The 17,743-nt window shown below is 38.3% G+C and overlaps 1 protein-coding gene across 1 annotated transcript in view; it reads right to left on the bottom strand.

Moving 5' to 3' along the window:
- Positions 1 to 17,743, bottom strand: part of FBXW11 (F-box and WD repeat domain containing 11) — a 109,439-nt gene that overhangs the window by 37,132 nt on the left and 54,564 nt on the right. The window contains exon 2 of the mRNA XM_044664453.1: positions 3,132 to 3,194. Coding sequence (XP_044520388.1) covers positions 3,132 to 3,194 — 63 coding nt within the window. The remainder of the gene's footprint in view (positions 1 to 3,131; positions 3,195 to 17,743) is intronic.

Below are 17,743 nucleotides of genomic sequence, written 5' to 3'. Positions count from 1 at the left end.
TGTCCCCTGTGCCTGGTGCTTAATAAATATTGGCTGATTTACTGGTGAAAGAAGCTATTTAAATAACTTTGGAGGAGATTTTGAAAAATACTTTGGTATTTGAACTGCGATATCTAAATCCTTGTCTCCAATTCATAATAGCTATTAATTTTCAAAACATAAATATTACTGATACTGTATTGAACCTTTCTGAACTTTTGTATGGGAAGAAATATAGATCCAATATCCTATCCAAACATTTTATTTTATTTTTAAACCCTTCTGTCCCAGAATCAACACTGTCTTGAAAAGTATCGATTCTAAGGAAAGTAAAAAGAACAGACAGGGTTAGGTAACTGTTGTTAAGTGACTTGTACAGGGTCACAGAACTAGGCACATTTGAAACCAGAACCTTCTGTTTCCAGACCTAGATCTTTTATCCACTGTGCTGCCTTGCTGCCCCTTTCCAAACATTTTGAAAACAATCATGTGAGTCAATTGCTTTTCCCTTTGTCTCAATTATTTATATAGGAAAAAGATGAGGAGGAATATAACATTTTCTAGAGATCTAGGAGTTTCTCTTAGATGTTTAAAAAAAAATTTTTTTTAACCTTACCTTCCAACCAACCTGCCAACCAACACTATGTATTGATTCCAAGACAGAAGAGTATTAAGGGCTAAGCAATGGAGGCTAAGTGACTTGCTCAGGGTCCTACAACTAGGAAGTGTCTGAGGCCAGATGATCCCAGGACCTCCAATCTCTTAAGCCTGGCTCTCAATGCACTGAGCCACCTGGCTATCCCTTCTCTTAGATATTGAGATTTAGATAAAACTAATTTTAATATGGCAAAGGGCTTAGCAAGTCGATACTCCTATTGCTAGTAAAGAGGTACACACTTAAACCATCCCAGAGAGGAGACATCTGTTAAAGATAGTCAAAGGAGCTCCATCAACCTACACTGATAAATGCATATGCCCAGCCTTATAATCATGAGCTTCCAGCTGGTATCCAATGAAGCAGTCTCCAATAAATCAGAGGATGCACTGTTGTATCAAGATAAGGGCAATCAATGGATATGGTGACAGGAAATACCTGAGTTTGAATACCAGTCCCTGGCACCAACTTGTTCTAGAAGTTTAGACAAATCACTTTAATTCCCTAAGCCTGGCTTTCTCCATATATAAAATGGGGATAATGATACTTAGTATTACCTCACAGGATTGTTGTTCATTCTAAAAGTAGTATGTATATATTAATTGTTTCTCATCCTCATCATTATTAGGGTTATCTCAAGAACCACCTTTGGCTGTATGAGAGAGGAACATTTCTCTCACTGTAGAATTTATGTTCTCTTCCAGAGACACTTCTAATAATGAACATGTATTGGTTTTATTTTTTTCTTCCACTGGATGAGATTCCGTGGTACCAGGCACCACCAGAGGGTAGCATGGAGCTGACAATTAAAATCTTTTCTGTGGTGAATTTAAAGAATAGATGAGCCTCAATTTTAAAAACTCACTCTAAAATCAGACTGGTGAGATAATCACTTAAATCCTTTAGCATTCTTAATGTGCTTATATGTTTAATTCGCTATTTGACTACTTGGGTAAGAAGAGAGCTAAAATGACAGAAACCATTGGAGGGGTTGGGAGGATTGGGGGACGGTGCAGAAATGATATAAAAATCTCTCCAAAATAAGGAAAAAAGAATTTAAGATCATCAAATCTACATTTTCCCACTTAACTGAGGTAAAAAGACGGGAGTTCAAATTTTAGCTTTACTGTTTACCATGTGTGACCTTTACTATAAAATGAAAGAAAGTGGGACAAGATGATTTCTTGTCCCTTGTGCCTCTCAATTCTACAGAATCTGTTTGGGTTAAAAAAAAATTTTTTTTTTATTTTAAAGATTGCAATTGTATTACACTGCTGCAAATCTACTTTCCTGATTGAAATTGTGTACTTTTGCCTTCCACCTTAGAATTAATGTGTATTGGGTCCACAGTGGAAGAGTGGTAAGGGCTAAGCTATGGGGGTTAAGTGACTTGCCTAAGGTCATACAGCTAGGAAATGTCTGAGGCCAAATTTGAACCCAGTATTTCATATTTCTAATCCTGACTCTATATCCAGAGCAACTGGATTTCTTTCATTACTAATGTTATTAGTGATGGAGGATACAGGAATTCCAATAACATGGGATTTCATAACCTTCACTCACACTGAAGTCAGAAACCTCTTTAATTCAAAAGAGTCAGGACTAGAGCAATTACCAGGGATTTTACTAGCTCAAACAAGAAAACAAAGTATAGGAAGAAAAGTATAAAAAGAAAGGGAATGAGGATCATAGGGGAAGACAGAGATAAGTCAACAGTTATGTCACTTCTTTCTTTTTTTTAAACCCTTACCTTCTGTCAGAATTACTACTAAGACTAAAGAGCAGTAGGGAATGGACAATGGGGTTTAAGAGACAGCTAGGAAGTGAATGAGACTAGATTTGAACCCAGGACCTCCCATCTCCAGGTCTGGTTCTCAATCCATTGAGCCACCTAGCTGCCCCAAGTATCACTTTTTAAAATCACTTTCAGTGGTGCTTACATGAGTACTTGACCAAAAAAAAATTTTTTTTAAACCCTTACCTTCTGTCTTAGAATCAATATTGCGTATTGGTTCCAAAGCAGAAGATCAGTAGGGGCTAGGCAAGTGACATGTCTAGGGTCACATAGCTAAGAAGTGTCTAAAGCCAGATTTGAACCTAGGATCTCCCATCTCTAAGCCTGGCTTTCAATCCACTGAGCCACCCAGCTGCCCCTTGTGTTTGATTTAAACAAGATCAATGGGAAAAAATAAAAATAAAAAATTTTAATCTATGAACAGAACATTTGAAGTCATAACCAATGAGACCATTGAAAAACTCCAAAGGGTTGGCCTTTATCATCATTTTAAACAGCCTTTAGATAGGATGAAACATTTAAGACAAAAATCATCTAATCCAACCCTCCCACACACATTTTCCTAAACAAGTCTGAATTTGCATAATTTCTTTAAATGGTAGAATACGAGGTAGAGAAAAAGAAAAGTCCCTTTTCCCTCCACCCAAAAAAGGTAGGAGGACCAACTCAATTCACTATCTCATCTGTAAGCATTGCTCCTACCTGCCATAGTGTATTTTTCTTTGGGGACTCATCTTCATTCTGATCCTCCATAACTGATGTGTTCTAAGGGAGAAAAAGGTTATTTTGATTATACTGAATTTTTCCATTCTAAACAGCTACTCATATCTATCGAGTCATTAATTTGGGAGGAAAAAACACAACTAGCATCAACAAACATTTCTACACACTCTCCACCCAAATAGAAAAATAGCCAATTTGCCATTGCATATTCAGTTTGCGGGCTTAACACATGCCATCCAGCTGGGTGATGGAGGGGTAGAGGCATGCTCATCTTTGTCATCATTCCTGGATTATCACCCAAACAAGCACATACTTCAATGCAGCTCTTTTCAAGGCTGAGCATGCTCAATAGGGAAGGAGAGTAAAGGCAGGGAGCTTTTTTGTTAATCACTAAGGAATTCCTCTATTTCTGAAAGGACTCCACAGTGATGCACACACTTCTACAGGCAGCTAGATGACTCAGTGGATGAAGTGTGGAACTTGAGCTCTTCCTAAATTAGACTCCTGCCTCAGACTCTAACAGACTGTGTGAGCCTGGGAAAGCCATTTAACTTCTTACCTTCCTCATATGTAAAATGAATATAATGATAGCACCTACCTCACAGAGTTGTTATGAGGATTAAGTAAAATAGCATGTTATAAATCTTAAGGTATAAATGACAACCTATTACACAATATCTTTGACTTCTGACATTCACTAATTCATTTCTGCCACATTTTAGAGCCCCCTTCTTGATCAGCCTTGTTTCCTCAGAATAAGTGTACCACTGGGTAGGAACTGTGTTCTTCTGTGTTGTCTAGCAAGCATGGGGGAAGGAGGAGGGGAAGGAACCTTACTGGTACAGTACTTGGCTGAATTAACCAGTTTCAACCAATAATAGTCTGGTTTCCCTTGGAAGAATATCTTTCTATTGAATTTGCAATAAAAATAATATTAGCTCTATAAAGAAATACTGTACAGTTGTGACACCTTTAAAATCATTAGGGTTGGAAGAGACCTTAATAAATTTTAGAAGCTGAAAAAGCTGTCCCTGGATCAGTTAGGAGATCATGCTACAACTAGAGGTTATCTAATCAAGAATCTCAACAAACTTCCATTGGCCAGTTCCACTAGAAACGCTTCCACTTTCTTTCCTCTCTGTGTCATTCCACCAACACTGCTCTCTCCTAAGTTAGCAATTATCTCTTAGCTGGCAAATCCAAAGGTCTTTTCTCAATCCTCATTCTCCATGACCTCTCTGCAGCCTCTGACCCTATTGATCACCCTCTCCTTGCTGATAATTCTCTTTTTTTCTAGGTTTTTGGGATGCCTTTCTCTCCTGGTTCTTCTCCTACCTAGGTGACCCCTTCCTTCTCAGTCTCCTTTGTTTGAATTTCATCCAGATCTAAGCCCCCTAACCATATGTTGTCCCTTAGGCTTCTGTCCTGGGCCTTCTTTTCTCCTCCCTAGTACTATTTCACTCTATGATCTCATCAGCTCCCATGATTTAATTACCATCTCTATGCTGATGATTCTCAAATTTATCTCTCCATTCCCAACTATCTGCTGATCTCCAATCTCCCATAGCTAGATGGCCTTTCAGACTTCTTAAACTCAAGATCCCAAACAGAATTCTTTATCTTTTCATCCACCCCTCCCCACCTACCACTTAGTTCTCCCAGTTCCTCAGGCTCACAACCCAGAAGTCAACATCAGCTCTTCATTATCTCACCCCACCCCCACCACCTTATTCAATTTTTTGCAAAGGCCTGTGGGTAGCATGTAGGCAACATCTCCCATTGGAAACTGCCACTACTCTTATTTCAGGTCCTCTCATCATCTCAGATCTGGACTATTGAAAGCCTGGTCTGCCTACATGACACTCAATCCATTCAGCTACTAAAAGTGATGTCGTCTCTCTGCTCAATAAACTCCATCCTAGCTAGCTCCTCCATCATCAAAAACAAAATGCACTGAAAGCCCTTGCCACCTAACCTTTTCAGTTTTCCCATGCCCAATTCCTCACTATGTACTCTTTGATCCAGAGATTTGCCTCTTTACCGTTCCACCTCTCTGCTACAGCATTTTTTCTGGCTGTCTCTCATGCCTAGAATGCTCTCCCTCACTCCTCCTCTCTGTCTACAACCTTACCAAGGCTTTCTTCTAATTCTCAACTAAACTCCTATCTTCTACAGGAAGCATTCCCTACCTTCTCTTAATTCCAGTGTCTTTCCTCTCCTAATGATTAATTATTTATCCTATAAACAGTTTTCTTTTTATATATCTGTTTTGTCTTCCCCCCCCCCCCTTAGAGTGTGAATTCCTTAAGGATAGGGACTGTCTAGCCTCTTTGTGTAGCCCCAGGGTTTAGCACAGTGCCTGGCACCTAGTCAGTGTCTAATTAGAGATTACTGATTGAGTCAAATTAAAATGTAATTAGGAAGTATTTTTTAAAATAAATAAAATGTTATGTAGTTTTTCTAGGTCAATATAAAGCCTGCAGGCCATGCAAGGTTTAGAGAGTACCCTCTATTTCTATTCCAGCTTGACACTACTGATCTAATCCAATTTCCTGAACAATGCAAGAATTCTCTCTACAATATTCAAGGGCTTTCTGTTCAACAGCAACTCATTAACTGAAGTTTATATATGAACATATTTTTCTTCCTAAAATTTCTATAATGGCAGCAAAAAAGGCAAAATGGTCCTTCTAAGGGAGAAGGGGGAGGGAATAAGTATTCCTATAGCCCCTACTATGTGCCAGGCACTATGCTAAGCACTTTTTTACAAATATCTGATACAGCAACCTTACTGAAAGCACCCTATCCCCTGCTGTCCTTTAGCATTTACAGGAAATAATGATCTTTAAAGTCCCTTTCAGCTCTAAAAGGCTTTAATTCTGTGGGCTACCTATAAGAACTAAATTCAAATGTGAGTGCTAGATTTGGAAACAAAAGAGCTTATATTTAAAGTCTTTACTATGCACTATGTCAACATGGAATCTAGAAAATCCCAAACTTTGGAATCTGAAAGCCCCCCAAGTTTAGTTAGCTTAAAAGTTGAAGAACCCAAGTTTGACCTTGTCCCATGCTCTTCTCCCTGAGGGATATCTCAACTTCACAAAGTTTTGGTTTAACAATAGACCTTAGTAGTTTAGGTGGAGCTAACAAATCAGGTGTAAAATGCCCTTTTTGGTCCCAGTAGTTTCTCCCTTGGTGTCATTAAAGTCCTTTACCAAGGTAGCCCAACCCTTGGCTGGATCTTACCCTTGTGTCCATTGTAAAGCATCAGCCTCTCCCTGATAATCCTGTCTTGGACTCATCTTTGTAGCCACTGTAAAGTCAATCAACTATACTCCCAGGTCCTCAGTCTCCAAAATGATACTATGTAAGTCAGAGTCTCTGGGGTCTGTGTGAGTTTGTAGCACAAACCTCTGCATGGAAGCCTTGAAGAATTATGCTGAACCCCTCCTCCTTAATTAAAGAAGTGGTTTTTCTGACTATTTAACAATTCTGTGCTTTTTCCAGTTCAACAACTACTCTGAGCAGCTTCCTCTCTGGACCTTGGTTTCTTCATCTACAAAATGAAGGATCTGTACTGAAATGACCTCCAAACTCTTACTTTCCAGATCAAAATCTATGATCCCATTGAAAGAACATTATTCAGAGGACCCTAATAGCGTATATATGGAGGCAGATAGGTGGCTCAATGAATGGAGGGGCCAGGCCTAGACAGGAGGTTCTGGGTTCAAACTTTGTCTCAGATACTTCCTTAGTCTAGTGACCCTGGAAAACTTAAACCCAGTTGTCAAGCCCTTCAAATTCTTTGGTACAAAAATAATGTCTTTAGAGGCATAAAATTATATATAGGATTACAAAGGAAACCAAAGGTTAGTGATAATGAAGATGTTTCAAGAGCCCCCTAGAAATCCATTCAAGGATGCCAAGTTAAGAACCTGTTCTACTCTTCCACAAAATGACATGTAGGAAAATGATTTAGTCGATTATACATGTAAAATCTATTTCTGATTGCTGTCTCAGAAAGTTGGGATGGCAGGGAGAGTCAGAAGGGGGTAGAGTTTAGAACTCAAAACTTCTTTTAAAGTGTTAAAAATTTGTTTTTACATGTAATAAGGGAATGAAATATTTTAAAACAGATCTCTGGCTTAAATTTCAAATATAGACATTTAAAAAGGAGATTTGTGTTTGGAGACTGAACTTCTTAAAATACAGTAGTAGGGGAAAGTATTTGGGAAGACTCGCTTATAACAAAATCTAAATAATGCCCAGTTTGGGGGAGGAAAAAAAACAACCCGAATTCTAAACCAAAATGCCCTTCCCTAGTTACCACCACTCCCAATATATTCTCTCTCCCTATCAAAATCTAAGGATCTTGAGAACAAGGAGTGTTTGTCTTTGTATTTTCAGTACTTAGCCAAATGTTTTGGATACAGCAAGTGCTTAGTAAAATTTTTTTTTAATTCCTTCAATCTAGAGGTCACAAAAATCCTGACAATATCAATCATAGCATCATTTCTCTCAAAAGGATTTCCAATAAATGGTATGACAGGACTAGAACCATATTTGGAAGTTACTTTAAGGCAGAAAAAATAGTTTTGCAGGCTATGGGACAAGCAATTTGAATAATTCTTGAGGGATGTTTCTGGAAAAGGCAACCAGGGAGATACCAATTCACTCCTCAGCAAAAAAAAGGTAAAAGAAAAATTTCTTTCCATATTCTCACTCCCCAGGAGGGGCATGCATTATTTATTTCTAAAGTCCTCCAATCCCATTTATATCTGAAGGCTTAAAATTTTAACTGTACTTAATTAAATTTCATTTTATCAAGAAAATATTTAGGTATTTAGGAGGTTCTGCCTCCTCTTTGGCTTATTTTATCAAGCCTTCTTCAGGTTTGAAAAAGAGAAATCTATATGCTCCCTGCAGAAATGCTGTCTGGAACAGCCAAGATACACACCCAGTTCTCTTATTTTAGTTAAGTGCCTAGAGGAAAAGAGGAAATTGTAATAGAAAATATAGTAAATTGCTTTCTCACCTCTATACAGGGTAACTATCAGCTTAAAATATATTAAGAAAAAGGAAGTGAGATGGATACAGTTTCCTTATATAGGTCAATTTGGGGTAATATTGATTTTTAATCACAGGGAGGGGGAAAGGCCAGCCTCCAAGTTAGATAAGCTAAGATACTGAAACTTCCAAGGAATTAGGAAACTCCCTCAATTAAATGTGTCAAGGAGAAGTTCAGCTTGGGTCATAATCACTTTGGGGAAGGGCAAGTTCTTTGAAATAACAATATACCCTCCTTGCTTCTCCTATCCTCTATGGCCCTCTCTGTATGTCTAACAACAGGTATAAAAAGAAAAACTAATTTTTCTACTACTTTAAATAGGAAGTTTAATGTGACATCTTATTCTAAGGGGCAGCCAAGTTGCCTGAATCCAGAAAGTCCTGTATTCAAATATGACCTCAGATACTTCCTAGGTGTGTCACCTCTGGGCAAGTCACTTAACCCAGTTTGCCTAGCCCTTACTGCTCTTCTGCCTTGGAATCATAAGTGTAGGCAAATAAATCTTGTTTTAAAACATGATAAGCCAGGAAATATGTATTATATAATAATATATGTACATCCTATAGCATGTTGCCTGCCTTCTTGGAGAGAGAGGAACAGAGAGGAGGGAAAGGGGGAGGAAGGGGAGGATGGGAAAAAGTTATTCTATATATGAAATGAGCTGCTCATTGATGGAGCCCTGGACAAGGATTCAGAGGCTTTGGTTCTAATCCTGCCTCTACCTTCCACCATTTACTAGTGACTAGTGACAAGACTTTTTGACTTTGACACATTAATTACCTTCTCTTTTCTCAGTTCTGAAAAAGGGATAGCATGATATATACTATTTATCTATCTCTATATACATATATATAACCTATTTTGCAAGGTTTTATGAAGATAAAAAGAAATAATGAATGTGAAATGCTTTCTAAATATACAGATCAGAAAAAATCCAAATTAGAGCTACAAAGGTCTCAAGGGTATTACAAACAGGGTGAGGGAGAAAAATGTCACCATCCCACTATTCTCCCAGACCACTGTTTGATATTCTTCAAAAGCTGACTGCACAGTGGCATGTTAGAGGCAAATATTACTGTTGCTTTGGACTCCAGTGCTTTGGGGTAAAAACTTGGACACCTCCAAATTTCCATCAAAGTATTCTTTCCATCACAAAAAATTAATGTAAAAAGCTATTTTGGACTTCTATCATACCTCTCTGTGACGTATCTAAATAAGCAAAACTACTATGACCTCAGACTAGCTTTTGTTTCACTGAAGATCTACTTCTATAGCATTCCTGGGTCTGGAATCTTATCCTGTCATTTCATATGCAACTTCTGAAAAGAAATTTTTTTAATGTGGGTTGAAAATTTTAATAAGACATGAACTACAGTTAGTATATAGTAATAAGTATATAGTTCTAGTTATAAATATGCTAAGGGGGCAGCTGGGTGGCACAGTGACTAGAGTGCCAGGCCCTAGAGTCGGGAAGTCTCATCTTCTTGAGTTCAAATTTGGCCTCCAACACTTATCTTGGGCAAGGAGTCACTATTTGCCTTAGCTTCCTCAATTTGTAAAATGAGCCAGAGAAGGAAAATGCCAAACTACCCAAGAAAAGTTGGTCACAACTGAAAAACACTGAACAAATAATGTATGCACTTCCATTTTGGTACTTGTATTAGAGTTATTCCCAACTTTCTTACTAATTAAAAATAGTATTGGTACCAAATGAGCAGTTATTTTCTTTGCAAAGATAGCATTCTGAAGAATAGCACTTCCAAGATGATCAAAGTTATTTAAGCCTATGAATCAAGTGAGACATTTAGCAAAATAGTGGCCAGTTAGCTCAATCAAGTAGAATATGATGCTAGTGGAGACTATGGTTTCTAAAGTGATGTTTATTTTGCAAACCTTAAAGCATTATATAAGATCACTTATTATTGATGTGTTAAGTGATAACATCAATTGTTATTATTATTATTGTTAATGGATCTATTCCAGAGAATTTCAATAATGAAGCCTGTTTTCCCACTGTCTTTCCCAAAAGAGAAATGTGTTCAAATTCAAAAAATAAAAAAATTCTCAAAAAAAAACCTTTTTACCAAGGAAAGAGTTAAAATGGTAAATAGCCAGAGCAGTCTACAATGGCTCAGTGGATTGAGAGCCATGCCTGGAGACAGGATGTCCTGAGTTCAAATGTGGCCTCAGATATTTTCTAGCTGTGCGTGACCCTGGGCAAAGTCACAACCCCAATTACCTAGCCCTTACCTCTCTTCTTCCCTAAAACTAATACTTGCTATCAATTCTAAGTCAGAAGGTAAAGGTTAAAAAAAAAAAAAAGGGGGGGGGGGGGGGAGAATAGTCCCATGGCATGTTGATACAAAACCATAGTACTATGTCTCCTACAGAATTTTAGTAGCTTCTTTTCCTTTGTAGCACTTCCCTAAGGGTCCATTGCTAGGTCAGTTCCCTAACTGTTCCCAAATATCTTTCCATTGCTGTCTTAACCTCCCTATCTCCAAAACCCTAAGAACCTTTAAAATGATAAGTGATTTCTAATTCCAAGGTTGCCACTCCTAGAATCTTAATTGCTGATTTGTGTTTTGTTAAATGGGCCCAGGCCTGTAATATCATATTTCACCAGCAGGTGCCACCATCTAACAGACCGATGCATTTCAAGACAAAAATTTCTAAACTTCAAAAACTTTGAATTAAATAAAAAGAATTCGTGCCCTAGCTCCCAATTTGTAATCAAAGCTGCAGGTTTGAAGGTTGTGTTTTAAGAATGGGTTGGAAAAGCATGCCTATGCTCACTGTTTGAATGCTATGGTGGCTGTGGAAATGTCTTCCTCAAAACACATCACAGCCAAATAAAATGAGTCAACCAAAACACTCTACCAGAAGCCATGTGTGAATTCACCTGGTTTTTTTCCCCAGGCCTTACCTTCAGACTTAGAATCAATACTGTGTACTGGTTCCAAGGCAGAAGAGTAGTAAAGACTAGGCACTGGGGGTTCAGTGACTTGCTCAGGATCACCCAGCTAGGAAGTGTCTGAGGCCAGATTTCAACCCAGGACCTTCAATCTCCAGATCTGGTTCTCTCTTTCTACTGAGTCACCTAGCTGCTCCAATCCCAACTCCTCTTGGATACTTAAAAATAAGAATGCAAATAGATTCAACCATATCAAAAACCTAGTTACTTTAGTCAATTTCTATTTAACAAACACTTAATAAGCTCTCTCCATATAAGCAAGGTATTGAGGTATTGTAGGTGGAAGAGTGGTAAGGGTAGGCAATGGGGGTCAAGTGACTTGCCTAGGGTCACACAGCTGGGAAATGTCTGAGGTCAGATTTGAACCTAGGACCTCCCATCTTTAGGTCGGGCTCTTAATCAACTGAGCCACCCAGCTGTCCCCAACAAAATGTTTAATGGAAATGATAAAAATCAAGAGGATCAGGGAAAATTCCAGAGAAGGTGGAGCTTTTAAATTGAGATCTGAAGGAAAATAGTGCAGTGGACAGAGCAGTCAGGCCTAGAATCAGGAAGACCTGAATTCAAATGTAGCCTCACTTACTAGCTATGTGACCCTGGGCAAGTCACTTAACCCCTATTTGCCTCATTTCTTCATCTGTCAAATGAGCTGGAGAAGGAGATGGAAACCACTCCATTATCCTTGCCAAGAAAACCCCAAATGGGGTAATGAAAGGTCAGACAACTCAAATGGCTGAACAGCCAACAAAAAGTAATTTTGAAGGTAGAAATGAGTGCAGAGTACCTTCCAGAATTGGGGGATGGAGAATTAAAATGCCAGGACTATGTACATGCCTAACAGCATGACAGATCATATTCCCCCCCCCTCACCACCTGCCCCCCCAAAAAACCCACCAGTAATCCAGTTTGGCTGTAATGTAAAGTAAGGAAGAGGAATTATATTAAATGAAGCTAGAAAGGATTGGAGACACATTGTAGAAGGTAAAGGGTTTAGATTTATCTTTGAGGCACTAGGGAACCCCTAGAAACTTTGGAGCAGGGAAATAACATCACCAGTAGTATACCATAGCAAGATTTCTCTTGGCAGTTATGTGGAGCACAAATTAGAAAGTGCAAAGAAAGGCAGCAGAGAGAACAATTAGGAAGCTCTTATAATAGTCTGGACAAGTGATGATGAGGGCAAATGTAGCTACTGCTAGAGCAGTGGAGGTGTAAAAAGAAACAAACATGACTGGGAGAAAGATGATACCCTCAAAAGAGACAGGAAAATTAAAAGAAATATTTTTATTTAAAAACAAAGAATTGGGAATCAAGGGGGGGGGGTGTCCTTCAGTTGGGGAATGGTGAAACAAACTGCCATAAGAAACGATGAGCAGATTTTTTTTAAACTTGGAAAGAACTACATGGGATAATGAAGAGTGAACTGAATAGAATCAAGGAAACATTTTATAAAGCTACAGATTTAATATTTGAATAATACCTTGTGAATATTTGCTTCCAAAGAATGAACTGAAAAATGGAAATCTAATTTGCCAGATGATGCCTTCCATGATGTAGGGAGGGGAGGACAGGGCTGAATAAAAATAAATAAAATTCTTAAAAAGAGTTAGGAAAAGAAGGAAGGGTGGGGGTGGAGGCAAAAGATGATAAACCGCATTATGGATATGTTGAGTTTGAGGTGCTCACAAGATTCAGGTGGAGATGTCCAGCAGGACTGGAAACACAGATTTAAGAGTCCACTACATAGAGAACATTAAGATATGAATCTTGGAATCACCAAGGAAGAGAGTTCAGAGAGAGAGTTCAGAGAGAGAGATCTCAAATAAAATGGCTTGATGATGATTCTAATAGTGACCAAATAGAGGTGGACAAAATAGAGATGTTTGTGAAAGACACTATTATTGAAGAAACAAAAAAGAGAGTATATACACAGTATCACTTTTTAACATTCTTAGGACAATAGGAAACAAAGGAGAAGTAACTTAGGAAAGAGTGATATATTTGGAATCTGACCACCTACAATCAAATCCCAGTTCTGCCAGTAATAGCCAGAGGCAATTTTGAGCAAGTCATTAACATCTCTGGGCTTCAGTTCCATCATTTTCCATATGAAAGGGCTGGAGGAGGAACAAGAGAAACACTCCAGAGCTGTCTCCTAAAGCAATGATCCTACAATCTTAAGGGTCAAGCAATAAAATTCCCTCATTTTACAGAGGAAGGAGGCCCCAAATGGTTCACAGACTGGGCCAAGATGACCCAATAAGTACAGGACACAAGCAAACCAAGTACTGACTTTCAAGATACAATGTTCTTTCTCCTCTTTCACAGCAAATACAAACATTACTTATAGAAGCCCAAAAAAGCAAAAAGGATTTGTCATTTGAATATGTTTTAGAAGTTATAGGAGAAAACTGGCCCAAAGGTGCTGGTCATATCATACAAATAACCTGAGCACAGCATTTCTGTTAATTCTCATTAATAGGGGTAGATGGGATATCTTATTATTCCTACTCCTTGTTTTGTTCAGGTGAGTCTCCAGTGGCTATCCATAAAATATATTTGGCAGAACTTTAGGGTTAAGGTAGACAGCATTCAAAAAGTAATCCTAAAATCTCTCTGTATCCAACTGTAGTTGCCACCTATCTGTGTTTTATCAAATATGAACAGCCTATGAAAATTACTTGAGAAGTAACTACTTTCTCCTCCTTATCTACCAGATATCAAAAATAAGTGTTTTGTTCCTCCATTCAAATCACATGTAAAATGACTTATAAAATGTTGCTTTCTGGGACAGGTAGGTGGCTCAGTGGATAGAGTAGCAGAGCTGGAGACAACAGGGTCCTAGTTTAAAATCTGGCCTCAGATTCCTCCTAGCTGTATGACCCTGAGCAAGTCACAACCCCAACTGCCTAGCCCTTACCACTCTTCAGCCTTGGAACTGATACTTAGTATGGATTATAAGGCAGAAAGTAAAGGGTGTTTTGTTTTTTAAGTTACTTTCTCTGGAGCAGAAAAAAGATAATTAGTTATTAATGCCAATTAGGTGCTCTAACTGGGGAGGGGGCAGTGGAGAGAGAGGTTTCTGTGATCCTATTTTGATTTTTTCAATGTTTACTTCCAACCAACAGGACTTTAAAATATATTTCTCCATAGAAAGCACAAGGTCATGAAGACCAACCGACAAATCCAATGGGATTGATGAAAACATCTGCACAGTGCCAAGGAGCACGAGGTTAAAGAGATCATACATATACAGGTGGGATTGAGGTACTCCCACGCCAACACTGAGGACTTGAACTCAGTGTAAGAATCGAAGCTGCGACGCTTAACATATGTTAAGACGTAGGACTCTCCGAACTACACTGCCAGTCACGTACAGCAGGTTGGCTATTATTTGGCTCACCCATATACTCCTGAGAGTAAAGGGAATGACAGAGGCTTCCCTTGCATTTAAATCTGGTCCTTTTTTCTCTCTTATAGAATGGCAACTTCCTGTAGTCTTAGCTGCAAATGGGTAAGTGCAGTATTACTGCATTGTATCCTACAGACTAGTAGGATGGAAATTATAATTGATTAGACCCTAATACAAGGGCCTGTTATTTTGTTTTCTTCAAAAATTTTTAATGTACATAACTTTTGATATTTGATTTTGATTTTAATGCCTTTCTTTTTCAAAAGCTTCAATTTTCTTCTATTTGAATTTTATATTTTTTTTCTTTCTTTTTTTCTTTTGAATTGACTCATACAACCCCATGACTCATCTGTATATATTGAGCTGATCTGGGTATTTCTTTCTAAATACCCACGTCAGGGGGGATTGTATTTTTATAAAATCCAAGATTAATCGTATTTTTATTATATCCAAGATTAATTTTTGGTTTTGTTTGAGAAAATTCTCAGGGAAAGAAACTTGCTGATTCCTTAATCCAGAGAATGAACTGTTTGCAGAGAGATGCCTGAAGAACCTACGTTTAATCAAGAGATCCAGAATGAACTTTGGGTTGCAATTGATTGAACTGATGGGGTTTGTTGCATCAAGTGATCCAGAACAAACTTTGGGTACTAATGAATGGACTGATGGGTTTTGAACAGATACTTTAATTGTACATGATATGCCGATTGGGGACTGCCCCCAATTGGTTTCTTGTCAACGCGCTTAGCAAAACATTGGTTTTGCTTTCTCTCTTTTCCATTTCCCTCTTATCTCTAACTATTGTAGTTAGAAGGACCTTTGTGGTAGAAGATGTTTGTGTAACATGATCACTTGGGATGACTAGGCACCCAATGATCATCAGGGGGGATTGTGTAAATAGAATTAGCCAGATCCCATTAATAGTCAAAAAATCTACTCAACCCAGGCGTGCTAATGATGTCACTCCCACCTCCCTTAGTGGGGAGGGGAGACGAGTTACCCACACGTGACAATAAGTAACAAATCAAGAATAAGGGACTGCCCTTTGGGCAGTCCAAATCAATGTAGAAACTGCCATTTGTCCATTTGAATTAGAGGTGGACCACAGGAAGTGATGAAAGACATGATCTCTTTAAGTAAGTGAGTGAACTTCCTGTGGGGGCAGTTGCAGTCTGGAACTGGAGGAAGAAGCATCTCCTGAGACCACAGACAGCTTATACTCTGTATTGTCACGTGGGTAAGTTAGGCTGGCTTCCTTGGCCTAGCTGGGCCAATTCTAAACTCTGCCTATCTGGCTGTTGGGCCTTGTGGCTTACAGCTTCATTTATTTAGACTTCTAACCTCCCTCTTCTCCTTATCCCTACTTTACCTTCCTGATTGTAAATAAACTCTTCAACCCGATGCTGACTTGGGTCTGATTTAATTACGGAAGCAACCTGAATTGTTCATTCCTGGCGGCCACATATTTTAATATATATTTATAATTACCTAAATTTTCCTTTTTACAGTTAGGAATAGTCAACCCTCATAAGGAAGTCTCAGAATTTGGTTTACAGTATCATTGCTAATGCAATAGCCAAACAACATTGTTAAGTCCAAAATGCTGCTTTAATTTATTTAGACTAATTATACATCTGCAATAACATTGTTCCTATGGAATGAATAACCTAAATAATGTTTAGATGGCCTAACATACTGTTTCTGTGAGGAGAAAATATTATTGGGGTGTGTCTATAGCTGAAATAGTACTAAGGGGACTTATTAATGTTACTATAGGGAATAAAACAAGCATTTATTGGAATACCTGGAAACATAACCATCATATATAACAGTGATGGTGAACCTTTTAGAGAGTGCCATGCCCCCCAACTGAGTGTTGGGTGCACCCTGCTCCCCCCTTGCCCCACACAGGGGAGGAAGAAAGTGCCTCCATTGGGCTGCTGGGCACAGGAGCAAGGGATGTGAGAAAATGTCATCTCATCAGTCATGGTGGAGAGTGGGAGGGGAGCAGCTCCAATGAGTCCCTCTGCCTTTCTAGAAAGGAGGGGGATGGGGGGGCAGAGAAGGTAAGCCAGCATGCATGCCCATAGAGAGGGCTCTGCTTGCCATCTTTGGCATCCGCACCATAGGTTCACAATCATTAATATATAACATTGTTTCCACAAGAAAAGATTTCCTAAGTTCCACATAAGTGACTCATAAACTTTTGGTACAAAGCTTTTAATAAGTTGGGATATTATTTTAAGTCAGTAAATTTTCTCAGTTAAAAAATAATAATAATATAATTCCTGTAGCAAATCCCCACTCATAAAAGAACTGCTTGGAAATAATGTATTCTATCTAAAAAAGCACTGTCCCTTTATTCCCTAGCATGATGCTAGGCACAGAGTAAATGCTTAATAAATGCTTGTTGGTAGATTAACAGTTACCATATACTACATATGCAGAATACTGATATTCAATTAATTTAAGCACTTAAATCATTCACATTTTGCCAACTAACTCTTCACTAGGGAAACATCTATGACCATGTATGCATATCTTTAACATATAAAACCACTATCAATTGTTTTATATATTAAACATAAAATAAATACAGAAAAACAGAACAACTCATGATGGAGGCAGAAGCAATTACTAAAACCTAAGGAAAATGAAACAAGATAGAATTTTGCATTTATTCTGTATCTACCAATATATGCCTTTCTTATATTCCTCAAATAGAACATAAGTTCCTTGCAAATGGGGACTGTTTTGTTCTTTATGCCCATATCCCCATAGTCCAACACCATACTGTCACATAATGCTTGTTAGTTGTCTGATTTACAACCAGTGGTCCCTTATCATATATCAAGGCTTTCTGGGAAGTTTGTTCTAACTATACAAGAAAGAAGTCAGTCAAATGAAAGGGGGGAGAAAAAATGAAAAGAAGGTTGTATTAGATAAGAATTACTTGGGATTTTTCATGCATCTGTCTTTTTCTGAGCCCAAATTACATTTGGAAAGGGGAAGGAAAAGTAAGAGGGGGGGGGGAGGAGGTTTGCTATGGAGTAAAGAATGCAATCAAGAGCTTTGGAGTCTTCTGGGCTCAAGGATCAGAGTCCTGTGTCTAAAATAAGGAAACAATTCTCTGAAAT

The sequence above is a fragment of the Gracilinanus agilis genome, chromosome 2, assembly GCF_016433145.1.
Source record: "Gracilinanus agilis isolate LMUSP501 chromosome 2, AgileGrace, whole genome shotgun sequence".
In the NCBI taxonomy this organism is placed as follows: Eukaryota; Metazoa; Chordata; class Mammalia; order Didelphimorphia; family Didelphidae; genus Gracilinanus; species Gracilinanus agilis.
This window is presented reverse-complemented; position numbering and strand designations above follow the sequence as displayed.